Consider the following 12,332-nt stretch of genomic DNA (forward strand, 5'->3'; position numbering starts at 1 on the left):
GACCTGCATCCTTCTGCCTGGGAACCGAGAACAGTGTGTTAAGTCCTAGAAAGGAGCAGACCAGAGACTATGAGGGTAGGGAGGCCTGCTGTGGCCCTCTGGCTGAGGCCAAGGCTTTACACAGTCTCAGGGGCCAGACAAGCCCTACCCCCTCTGCATAAACTCAGCTGAGGCAGTTGTACTGAAATAGTGCCTTTATTTCCTGAAGTTCATGGAATATGCTCCAAGGCAAAGAGAGTCCTTGCCTAGGAGGGCATAGTACGGCCTTGCTTGGTGGGCAGCCCTGGGTCTTTCTCCTTGCTGACTCCTAGGAGCTTAGGATTGGCCTGTGGGAGGTCAGAGTCTGAGGAGGGAAATGTCCATGTATCCCTGTGCCCACACCCTCCCTGGGACCTGCCTCTTCCCACTCCACACTGCCAGCCCCTGCATTTCTGTCTTCTTTGTGCCCTGTGGGAGCACCCTTCCCCAAAGACCATCCTCTGAGGACTCTCGATCCCCTTCTTTGCCTTCCTGCACCCAGCTCCTTGCATGAGCTATTTCTGCTCCCTGCCACCCAACCCAGGGCTCACAAGTTCTCCTGGGCCAGCCCCTTCATCTTGTTTGCTTTGGGCTTGAGCAGGGATCTGCACCCCAAGCGTTTCCAGCTCTTCCTTAAGCCTGGACAGACAGAGGCAGGGTAGGAGTGTGGGGAGGGGGAAGGGGAGGAGAAAGGACAAGAGGCTGTGAAGAGACCAGGAGACAGGCTGAAAAGGGAGCAGAGATGCCTCAGCCACCTTCCCCTAGAGGACTGGGGGGAGGGCCTCCACACGCACCTCTGCCTCTTTTGCTGTAGCTGCTGGCACTTCTGCTGCAGCTGCTCATGGTGCTGGGCAGCAGCCTCTAGGAGCTCCTGGGCCTTCCTGTTCTCCTCTTCAAACATAAGTCTGAGGGGGGTGGGCATCAGCACTGGCATCTCCCTCCCTCCACCCCAGTCCCTGTCCCTGTCCCGCTCGTCTTACACTGCAGCTGCTGCCTCCTGGCTGCGGAGAAAGAGCCCCTCAGCAGTGGTCGAGCAACCGTCAGCCCCAAACTGGGAACACAGACGATGCTTCACGTCCTCCAGCTTTGCTTCCACGAGCTTCTCTGCGGCAGGAAGGGACAGATAAGCAGGGCAGTGCAAGGCAAATCAGGGCCTCCCCAATCTCCAGGCCTCACCTTCCCTGAGCAATTGCTCCTTGCTGCTGTCCAGGGCGCCAATCTCCTGGGCCATCTGCTCTGGTCTCTGAGTAGGTAGAAAGGAGGCCTGTGCATGTGTTTCGGCCTACCCCCATGCACCTCAGAGAAGCCTACCTCCCTTCCTACTACTCGGGCCCTCTGGGCACACACGGCACGTTCCAGCCTCAGGGCCTTTGTACTGGCCATCCTCTCCACCTGGAACTGTCTCACCCCAGACACCTGTGATGCTGTGCTTGAGAGGCTCACGAGGTGGTTAACGTTCGGTAATCTTGGAAGCTTTGACGTGAGGCAAGCATTTATTACAGGGGATCCTAAAAGCATCACTAACCAGAAGTGTTCCCTGGAGAATCATTTACTAGCCCTGCATTGCCGTTTCTCTTCCCCTTACGTGGCCTCTTCAATGAACCTCTCTCTCTATCCCAACGTCTGTTCTCTCTGCCCCTTTCCCTGGGTATCTAGGATCCCCAAGGGGCAAACACCAGTCTGCTTGGTTCCCCGCTGTCTGCCCTGTGGCAGTCATGGCTGCAAACACATCCATGGATCTTCTCTATGGATAATCTTTCCTGACTTCATCAGGGCTCCTCCTGGTCACTGCAGGGCCCTGGGGGAGCAGCAGAGAGGGCGGGCAGGACCAGTGAAGAGGATGACACTGGGTGGCAGTGAGGGTGGGGATAAAGCACTGAGTTGAGGGCCATTTTGACGTTAGGCCACTAAGGCTGGCTCAAAAGCCGGTGAGAGGAAGGAGGCCTGCGGCGTGACCTTCAGTTTGGGGCCAGGGACTCTTAGGGAAGATGTGTAAGGTGGGAGGAATGGCTGTGAGTGACTCACGTGGAACTCCCAGAGGTCCTTGTGCTGGCCCATCAGATCCTCCAGCTGTTCCTCAAAATCCAACCTGGGGGCCAGCCACACAAGATGAGGGACCATTGGCTGAGACACCCCTCCCCAGCCAGGCCCGGCCAGGGGTCTTCATGTACAGACCATGGGAGGCTTGCCCATGTTCTTTGCTTGGGAGGGAGCACCTTCCCCACCTTGACCTTCCAAACCTCAGGTCAGCCAGCTCCTTTTCTAACCCCCATCCCTGATATTACCTGCACCTACAACCCATCCTCGCACACTGCCCCCTCACCCCCCACCTGGCCTGGAGCACTGGGCTTCACCTCAGTTGCCTCTGTTTGTTCTTCTCGTCCTCGATCTGGGAGTTCAGGGCAGAAATTCGCTCCTTGCACTCCTGCAGCATGGTCTGCTTCCTGCGAAGAGGCAAAGCAGCCCTCAGTCATGTTCTCTGAATGTCTCCCCAGGATGGGGCTGGGTGGGGCTTCTGCCTCCTCTTGGGGTGTGTTGTAGCCTTCTAAATTGAGGTCCTTCTCTAGTAACTTCATGGGTTGGGGCATGAGCATGTGCCCCCTGGGAACAGTGTAGTCACCGGGGCATGGTCAACTGCGAACACACACACACACACACACACACACACACACACCTCATCCCAATTTCCCCACACAGTTCCAGTCTTGGTATGCCAGGGCTCAGTGACTCTGGTCACAAAATAAGCTAAACCAATGTTCAGGAAGTGGAGAGGTGGATTCACAAATTCTGAGGTGGATGGAAGGGTCCTGATGAATAGAGAGAGACGGAATGGCTTGATGCCTCAATGAAGGGACAGATGAGTGGACAGCCAGCCAAGGGGCCTATTTTGGGAAGAGTGACAGGCACAGAAGAAAAAACAGCCAAAGGAATTTGGTATTCTAGCAAACGAATGATTATCCCAGTGAGTGAGAGTGTTCTTAACACTACTGCCTACTGTTGGGTCCAAGGTGGGAAGACACGCATCTGACCTCTCCGTTTTAAAAACGCAGGAAATGAGAGCTCTGGGTCCGTGACTGAGTTTCCCTCTTTCTCTACTCCCCCACAATGAAGGGGAAAGAAGAGCAAGGCCCAGCTGGAAGGTCTTACCTCTGTGCCTCACTTTCCTTCTCTTGGCAGTGGAGTCTGAGGATCCTTAGGGTCTCTGCAGGGATAGGAACCAAGGGCCCCAGGAGAACCCATTAAAGCATCAGGCCTGGGCATAGTTAATACGGTCAGATCACGTGGAGTCTCGTGGACACCCGATTGGGCTTTGTAATTTGCTTCAAGTCTGGTGGAAGCCACAGGAGGGATGCAAGGGGATTCAGGTTTCAAAAGGGTTCGGCTGCTGTGGAGAGACTGTCACACTGCCTCTGCAGGGTGACAAAGGCAAAAGCCTGGACACAGAATGGCTACAATTACCTTGCTTTTTGTTCAAGGTCTCTTTCAGACGTACTTCCTCTCCGCTCACTGGAAAACACAGTAACATGTTCAGGCATCAGGTACCACCCACTGCACCCTCAGAGAGCATACCTGCCCACAGTCACACAGGCGGTCTGGGTCAACTGTACCCCAGTCCCAACTGTGGACCCCTTGAGTTGAGCCCCCTCCCATCTTGTGCGCACACTCCCTGATGTGGCAGCAAAGGGCCCTGATGTTGATAAAGGGTTGACTGTGAGGGTCCTGCAGAATGCCAGTGCACTTTACATGGACGGGAGAGAAAGACACATCATCTGAACTGGGATATGGGCTATGAAGAAACACATCAAGCAGTAAGGGGAATGTGATCAGGTGGGGACAAGGTGCTGCCTTTAGATGGGATGACCGGGGTAGGTTTCTCTCAGAAGGGGACATTCAAGCTAAGAGCTGATGGTGATGACGTATGGCAATAGAAACCAGTGGTATCTGGGGCAGAAGAGTCTAGCAAAGGCCCTGAGGTGGGAGTATGCTTGGACAGTAGAGAGTGGGAGACTGGTAGGACCTGATGCCGCAGAGGGGGCAGGAGCCCTTGGCCGCAGCGAGAATGCTAAGGGTCCAGAATATTGAGTCCAGGAAGGCATGACGCTGGGGACCTCTGGGTGACCGAACCCTGCATGCTTACGTGAGTCCATTTCCTTCTGCAGGGCCTCCCAAACAGTCCGGGCCTCTCCCAGCTCCTCACTGGCTTTCTTTTTTGCTGTGCCAAAACAAAACAAAACAAAACAAAAAAACAAGAAACCAGACGTGTAAGTGCAACATCCAACTATAGCATTCCTTGCAAAGAGTGACGTTTCACATTTGTCTTCAAGCAAACTGGGCAGGGGGTGGGGAGGACACATTTTACAGGGCAAGAAATGAGGCTTCCAGAGCCCAAGCCCTTCTTGTTGGTCTCAGTTGGCAGCAGGGCCAGGTTCACGGACATGTGACTACAGCAGTTGCCTTTAGAAAAACCCACCCTTGGTTTGACCTGCTGCTGTGGTCCTGAAATACATACTTAGTAATCCTATAACCAGGGGCCCTGCAAATCATGTAGCTTGTCCCTGAGCTCACCTTGCTGAACCTCATTAATCCGATTAATCAGGACCTCAACCCTGGGCTCTAGGCTTCCCGCTGTAGGGAGGAAAGGAGGTTGAATGGAGATGACAGGGCAGGCAGAGGGAGTTGGGGGCCCTACAGGGACTCTCATTCTGGGTAGAGGATACAAGGGAAAAAACAGAGATACTGAGTCAGGCTGTAGTCATCGCAGTCAAGAAAAATAGAGGGGCAAGGAATTAATTAAAGCGCGAAGGAGTGGGGCATGCTCTTCAGATATGGGAAGACCTCTTGAAGGCCTTAAATCAAGGGGAGGGCAGTTCCCGGGTGGGGTGGTAGGTAGTCAGTGAAAAGGCCTTCCCTGAAGTGGGAACATGGCTAGAAGAAGCCATGTGAGCAAGCAGAGAGCAGCAGAGGTAAGGTGGAGGGAAAGGAGGTGAAGGTGAAAACCTGGATTTAACTGAGTGTGGTGGGGACCACATGGGTGGCTAGGAAGGGGGCTTGGGGGAAATGTTTTGCCTTCTATCCCCTTATACTTTAATTTCAAATCCTTGGGCTATATTTTTACTTCAGAGAAGTTTTAAAAAGTAGGAAAGAGCCAATGGGTTAATTTCCAAAGGTTGTGAATTGTGAGTCCTGGAACTTAATCCACTTCCGCCTTTTCCCAAAGCTCAGGCTGTGCCTCAGTTACAGAGAAGACATGTGACCTTTCTGCAACTTCTTCATCATTTCCATCAAGTCTTCAATTTTCTGTGAGGACTTGGCCTGCCCTGTGGAGACACAACCAAACATTTCATAATCCCAAAGGAGAGGGCCCAAGGAAGGGTCCAATAACTTTGGTATGGGACTGAGGGCGGCTCAGATCTCCAGCCAGAGTGGTGCTCTTGCCCCTTGTCTTGAGGTAGACACTGAATTCGAGAGGAGTCAGGCTATTTCATGGTCAACTTTTCCTAAAGTGTGAAATCATACCACAGAGTTTCCCTTAATAAAACTCAGGGCAAGGGGAGGGGTGAACTTTCACTGCCTGTACTATTCAAGACTGGGTCAAACCTCATGACGTAATAATGAAAGGAAAAGAAAGGAGGGGCAAAAAACAAAACAAAACTGGAAACAAGGGGTCAAAAGTCACTGTAACCGGCAGATGGCTAATTAACTAGAAAGTTCTAGAGTCTTATTAAAAAAACCCACAGTGAATAGTAAGAAAATTTAATAAGACACCATGTCATTTGCACATAAATACAAAGAGCTATTCTATATACATAATCAATTACTCTGAAGCCTGTCAGTAGAATATTTCGTATTCACTTGTTTATAACCAATATAGGCACTTAATGAACTAGTAGATGTTGGCAATTATTAATGATACTAAGGTCACAAGAGAGATAAATGGACATTATGAGCCACTTGATGTAAAAATACAACATAGGATTCTTGCCAAAAAAGAAGTCAGAGTAATGCCTTTTAATTCTCTTAATCTAAATACTAATTTAGGGAAAATACAGGAACACAGGACACATGGGGATGCAATTAGCAACATCCAGACCGGGAACTTTACAAGAAAACATCAGGATTTTTAACAAATTTTTTGGGGGGGGGGAGGAAAAAAGGAAGATCCTTACAGATGAAAGGGGATTAAAAAGACATATACTCAATACTCAAAAACGGACTGTATTTAGATCCTGATTCGACAAGTGCACTTTAAAAAATAGTGGTGACATAATCAGAGAAATTTGAAAACTGGGTTTTTGGTGAAACAGGAACTATTGTAGCTGTTATTCAGACAGGACAGTACTACTGTGGTTAGTTTTCTGGAAAGAGTACAGTACTATATTTTAGAGATGTTAGAGATACATATGGAAATATTTATGGATGATATGCTATGATGCCTGTGCTGCTTCAAAATGAAATAGTGGAGTGGGTGAGGATAAAAAGGAAACAAGGTTGGCCAAAAGCTTATAACCGTCAAAGTGGAAAAGATGGGCTCATGGGGGTAATTTTATACTTTGCTTTTGCCTTTTGTATATGCTTAAATTTTTCCATAATAAAAAGTTTTTAAAAAGCAACCAGTCAGGGGTGCCTGGCTGGCACATAGAGCATGTGACTCTTGCTCTCAGGGTTACAATTTTGAGCCCCATGTTGGGTGCAGAGAGTACTTAGAATAAAATCTTTTAAAAAAAGCAATGAGTCAATATAAAGAAGGTAAACAATCACTGCTTTCAAAGAGTGGAAGAAAGGAGGGGACAGTTATGCAAAAATTTTATAAATGGCCCATAGATATTTGACAAGATATACAATATCGGTCGTGATTAATGAGATGAAAACAGCATATCGTACCTATCTGGTTGGTAAAGATGAGTAAGTCTGACAATGGCCAGTGCGATGATGTGGGGAAATTCACATACAGGTAGGCTGGAAACTGATGTGACCTTTCAGAGGACAGTTTTACTACATCAGCATTTTGAAGGCATAATTATGTATGAGACATGCTCATCTAAGTATGCAAAAGGCATGTTAAAAGACACGGAAGCAGTATTTGTCATGTCAAAAGTGGGAAACAACGTGGATGCCCATCAGCCGAAAAGTACGATCCATCCCCACAACAAAATACTGTGCAGCCATTGAAAAGGAGGTAGATTCATTATGCATTAAACATGGAAGGAGACCCTAGACAGATGAAAAGTCAGTAAGAAATTGTGCATATAGACTCCCATATGGCTACAAGAAGAGGTGAAATATATGCCAGTCTACAAACATATGCATACCACGTCCAGATAATTTGTGGCCAGAATCACCAAAATATTCTCAGCAGTAGTTACCTCTGGAGGGTAGGACTAGGAAGGAGGATGTTTGTCTTTCACCATACACACTTCTGCATATGGCTGTAGTTTTAAAGCTAACTGGCCCAAGTGACCCCAAATTGATCTTTACAGTTTGTTTGGGCAACCAATTCCCCAGGTATTATTAACAGCCTAGGCAGTGAGCTGCACCGTTTTTACCCTCTATTGCCTATGTAGTGCCCGCCATAAGGCAAAGCACAGCCTGGCAAGAAATACCTGTTGAATTAACAAAAAATCCGATCCCCCATTGCTAACATTTCTGAACCTTGAGACTGAGTTGCAGACACAAGACCTCAGACACAAGGACCAGAAGTCCCCGGTGTGAAGCGCAAAGGGCAAGGACACTCTCCTATGTAGTAAGCACCGTGCAACGCATGTTGAAATACTCCGGTCTGATGTGATGGTGCCAGGAGATGGGGCTTTGGGGAGGTGACTGGGTCATGATGGCGGAGTCCTGACGAATGGGAGCAGTGCCTTTATAAAAGCGACCCCAGACAACTCCCCGGCCCTTCCCGCCCCCCGTGAGGATGCAGCCAGAGGATGGTCACGCAGGCACCGGGAGCTGGTCCTCACCAGACGCCCTATCTGCCGATGCCTTGGTCCCAGACTTCCGGCCTCCGGAGTCACGAGAAGCAAAGTTCAGTGGTCACCGGGCGATCCAGGTTAGGGTACTGCATTATAGCAGCGCAAACGCAGCCACTGGTGAAGTGACTAAACCACCCACGTGGACTAGCTTAGGGGAGGCACCTGAAACAGCCACACCGGAAGGCTCCTTTGGCGCAGCCTTGGCCATCGGAGGCGTTTAATACAAGGGGTGCATATGCATCCGTCCCACTTTCCTCTTCATGCCTGGCTGCCACGCTCTGCTCCAGGCGAGCCTTGCGTGCGAAGGTTCGCTGCTCACACCTCTCCTCTGTGGGACAGACACCCCGGAGCCGCGCCGGGTCCCAAGGCTGCACCAGTGTAGGTGGGTCTGAAGGGAGCGAGGGCAGGCTCAGCCCCTCGAGGGAGGGGAGTGTTCCAGGAGCGCACCGCGGGGCCGGCTGGCGCCACCCCTGCCCGCGGAGCTGGGAGCTCACTCAGGTCGGCGTCAGGGAGAAAAACAGCGCGGACGCCGCGTGCCGCCGGCCTGGACCCAGCCTCGGAAAAGAATGCCCGGGTAAGAACCGTTCTGGGGCAGCAGGGACGCCCAGACGTGGCTGCGAGCACAGAGGAAGGCGGCTCACTCAGGAGCTGCGCGCAGAGAGCCGCTCGGCCCAACAGAAAGGGTGTCCCCGGGGCTACTTCACACAGCCGAGGCCGACCTGCCGGCGGTGACCCTGCGTTTCCTCGGCGGCGGGAGGAGCGGGGGTTGGGGGGCCGCCGCGTGTCCCCGCCCCACCTCCCAGGGGCGTCGGGGCCCAGCACTACCTCCTGCCTTCTCAGCCGGGTCCGTGGCTCCCACCCGCTCCGCGCTCGGAGGCCCCAGCCGCCCCGCCATTCCCTTCGCTCGCAGACTCCCTCCGGGTTGGCGCCTCGGTTGGGATTGGGCCAAACCTGCGCGGGGGGGCGGGGCGCCCCGCGGCACGCCTGCGCAGTGCGCTCCAGGCTCCAGGCGCGGTGAGCCTCGAGCTGAGGCGGGGCTCAAAGGCTGAACACAGGTGCTAGTGCGCATGTTTAAAGTCTCTGGGGCCGCAAACTCAGGGTGGGGAGGTGGGGGTGGGGGTACGTGGTCTTCCAAGCTTGCGATTGGCAGTTGAGGAGTCGGTGACTGCGCATGTGCAGACACCTCCAGCGGGGCCTCCCCGACTTTACCGAGCTTGCGGAGGTTAGGTGGAGAGCACCTTTGCCGTGTGTTGGGCCCGGGTTTGGATTCTTGTCTCTACTGGTGTTCCTTGCTGCACACCTGGGGGTGTAACCGCAGGACTGTAGCCTCTAACTAGGCAGCATGGAATTTCTTGGAGTCTAGAGTAGGAAATTTACTCCTAGATCCTCGGGAGAGCGAGCTTGTCTCAACAATGCATTTGTCAATAAGTTTCTTGTTTTTCGTCTTATTCATTCTCTGTGCCTGGAAAAAGCTTTCCTTTGTTTAGTTCTGCGGAGCTGTCCTCTATTTGCTGCACGGGGTGCTGCGTGATTTGTGAATCAGTTAGTAAAGCCAATTAGATACTTAAATTCACTTTTGTTAACACCTCCCCATAATAAGGGACAAGTGAAGTGGAGGAGAAACAGAAGTTTAGTAACACGGATTCCTCCTGTATACATGGAAGAAACCCAGGGAAGCTGAGTAGGTCCCTGAGATGGCTTACCACCACCTTACCTGCTATTATGGGCTAAAGATAAAGACTTTGTTTTGAGGAGCAAACAAGGGAAATGAGGGTATGGTGGTAACGGTGTCTTTCCCATTGATAAAAGTTTCTGCAAATTTAGAGTCCTCCTTCTCTTCCTAGCACAAAAGGCGATTTTCCTTTTAAATGTAAATGTTCCTTACCTAAAGACAACTTCTACTCAGTCCTTAGAGGTCCTTTTGTGTCTGCTGTTCGTTAAAATTAATCACACCTGTCAACCTTAAAAATAAAGCTACCGTTCATTTTACCGGCAAAAGACAGGTTTATTTGGGAACAGTAGAGAATTGCCTCGGTGACCAGCAAACTACCGCAAAAGCACCCGTGAGTCCTGAGAAGGAAGGAAGGAGAGGAGGTTCTTTTATAGAGGAGGCAGGGCGTGGGGAAGGGGGGCTGTTGTAAACTAAAAGTCTGTTGGCATAAACTGGGGGGCCGGGTGGGGTGGGGTGGCTGGAAGAGTAGTGGCTTCTCATTGGCTGGGCAGTGAGTGTCTCTCATTGGGTGGGCTGTTGCTGGGGGAGGAAGAGGCCTTCTTTCCTCCTGCTGGGATAGTGAAGTGTATCTACCTGCAAGGTGTCTCTTTTCCTGTTGCTAGAGTCTTAAGAGTGCCCCCTTCCAAACCTTAGGACTTAATTTCAGTGAGGTTTCTTATTACTAATTTTCCCAGGCTCAAACAATGCTCATCCCAAAGAGCCGTGCTCACTCCTCCTCCTGTGGAGTTGGCTTTGCATCCTCATGGACAGGACCCTCCTGGAAGGTGGTGCTGAGTCCTCAGCTTCAGGATAAGGTGGAGCGGTGGGAGGGAAAAGTGAGTAAGATGGAGCAGAGGCTTCCTATGTGTAGTGAATGGTGAAGAGTGTGGTCTTCGGAGGACCTGGTGGAGGAAAGGCTTGATGTGGAAACCTGAGTTTCTGTTTATTTTAGTGTGTGTGGTACAAGATTTTGTGTATGGTGTAACATACTGCCTTCTGTTGCTTGTGACTCATTTTCTCAGCAGTATTTGTTGAGGAGACTGTCCTCTCTGGGTAATTGACCATATTCTGCCGCAATGATCCTTGTACCTGGTTTCATCTCAACACTGTCAAGACTGTTTTGTTTACTATAGCTTTGTACAGCTTTGTTCTTTCTCAAGATGGGTTTGGCTATTCAGGGCCCTCCGTGGTTTCATACACATTTCAGGATTTTTTTTTCTTGTTTGTTTGTTTGTTTTGAAAAATGCCTTTAGAATTTTGGTCATGATTACACTGAATCTAGATTGCTTTAGGTTGAATGAACAATTTAAAAAAAAATTTACAATCTACGAAGGTAAAATAACTTTCCATTTACTGGTCTCTTCTTCAATTTCTTTATCAACATCACATCGTTTTGATGCTATAGGATTTTCACATCTTTGTTAAATTTTTCCCTAGATATTTTGTTATTTTGGAGGAAACTGTTAGTGGTGTTGTTTTCTTAATTTTTCTTGGTGAAGGTTTGTCATGAGTATGTAAGGATTAAGAATGTTCTGTCCCCTCAAGGTCCTTCTACTGGATTAGCAGTCAAATTGATATGACACAGATTAACGAGAGAAGATAAAATTTAGTTTTGTGTATATGGGGAATCCAGAGAGACCTGGGAATTCTGAAGACACTTGGGCAAAATGAAGCATATATGTCATCCTGAGCTAAAGACAAGGAGGTATGGGTCAGGTACCTCAAAGGGAAGGAATGCAGTTCACAGGAAGATGCAAAAGAGTAAGTGTTTGGTAAACAAATGTTTTCCTGTCCTCTCAGACGGAATGAGACATAGAGGGCTTTAACCAAACAGACCTTGCTAGGTTCTTCCCTGTCTACCATACCTGGTTCATATCATGGTGAATAACTCTGTTCCTGGAGCAGGTCCTCTATCTAAATTCTTTTAGGCAGCTGTGTGGGAGGTAAAGAGCTTTTTCTGATTCTGCTTGGTTTTGATTAATTTATTTTTGAGAGAGAGTGGGGGAGAGGAGGAGGAGGAGTCAGAGAGAGAGAGAGAGAGAGAGAGAGAGAGAGAGAGAGAGAATCTTAAGCAGGCTCCACAGTAAGTAAGCATGGAGACTGATGCGGGGCTCGATGTCACAACTGTGAGTTTTGGGCCTGAGCTGACATCAAGAGTCAGATGCTTCTGAGCCACCCAGGTGCCCCTTGATTGCTTTTTAAGTGAAAATAGTCTTCATGCCAAAGTGACTCACCTTGGGATCTGCCTTTGGACCCTACAAGTATATATAATCACAAGTGATTTCAGTATCTTGATTTTGTGTCCTGCAATTTCCCTGAAGTCACGTAAAAAGTGTGTTGTTGTTGTTGCTGCTGCTGGGGTGATATGTAACATTGGGAATTTAGAAAATGGTACTGTTTCTACCCAGGTCATCCTCAATAACCAAAACATAGGGGGCACTAATGTAAGCCTCACTCTATGGCCTGTAGTAACACATATCCTCTTACAAGGGTCATTAATTTCACTTTGGGTGAATGGCATGTTGGCAGGCCTTGTCCTCTATCATGAAGTTTCATGTTTTTTCCTTATTTTCTGGTGTGGTACCGATGTCATTGTTTTGAGACATAATTTAGTTTGCATCATTTTGAAATGT

At 49.7% G+C, this 12,332-nt stretch overlaps 1 protein-coding gene across 2 annotated transcripts; it reads right to left on the reverse strand.

Moving 5' to 3' along the window:
• Positions 1 to 179: 179 nt before the first annotated feature.
• SYCE1 (synaptonemal complex central element protein 1) lies at positions 180 to 8,954 on the reverse strand. Of its 2 annotated transcripts, none has more exons than XM_043597990.1 (13): positions 8,814 to 8,954; positions 5,274 to 5,336; positions 4,585 to 4,641; positions 4,157 to 4,231; positions 3,478 to 3,525; positions 3,166 to 3,220; positions 2,373 to 2,462; positions 2,044 to 2,107; positions 1,195 to 1,261; positions 999 to 1,122; positions 813 to 923; positions 570 to 657; positions 180 to 326 (listed from the first exon to the last, which is right to left on the reverse strand). In XM_043597990.1, the coding sequence occupies exons 1-13, from the start codon at positions 8,881 to 8,883 to the stop codon at positions 246 to 248; spliced, it is 993 nt and encodes a 330-aa protein (XP_043453925.1). In that variant the 5' UTR covers positions 8,884 to 8,954; the 3' UTR covers positions 180 to 245. The 2 variants fall into 2 exon arrangements, with proteins under 2 accessions (XP_043453925.1, XP_043453924.1); XM_043597989.1 differs by having other exon boundaries at positions 4,585 to 4,644.
• Between the last annotated feature and the right edge of the window lie 3,378 nt (positions 8,955 to 12,332).

Source organism: Prionailurus bengalensis, chromosome D2, assembly GCF_016509475.1.
Source record: "Prionailurus bengalensis isolate Pbe53 chromosome D2, Fcat_Pben_1.1_paternal_pri, whole genome shotgun sequence".
Lineage (NCBI taxonomy): Eukaryota > Metazoa > Chordata > Mammalia > Carnivora > Felidae > Prionailurus > Prionailurus bengalensis.

What these genes read in the sequence shown, in the direction of transcription:
- SYCE1 (XM_043597989.1), bottom strand. Translation starts at nt 8,883, where the DNA reads ATGGCGGGGCGGCTGGGGCCTCCGAGCGCGGAGCGGGTGGGAGCCACG. An exon ending in GACCTTGAACAAAAAGCAAG is followed by an intron (nt 3,221 to 3,477) that starts GTAATTGTAGCC and finishes CTATCCCTGCAG; the next exon opens with AGACCCTAAGGATCCTCAGA. An exon ending in AACAAACAGAGGCAACTGAG is followed by an intron (nt 2,108 to 2,372) that starts GTGAAGCCCAGT and finishes GCTGGCCCCCAG; the next exon opens with GTTGGATTTTGAGGAACAGC.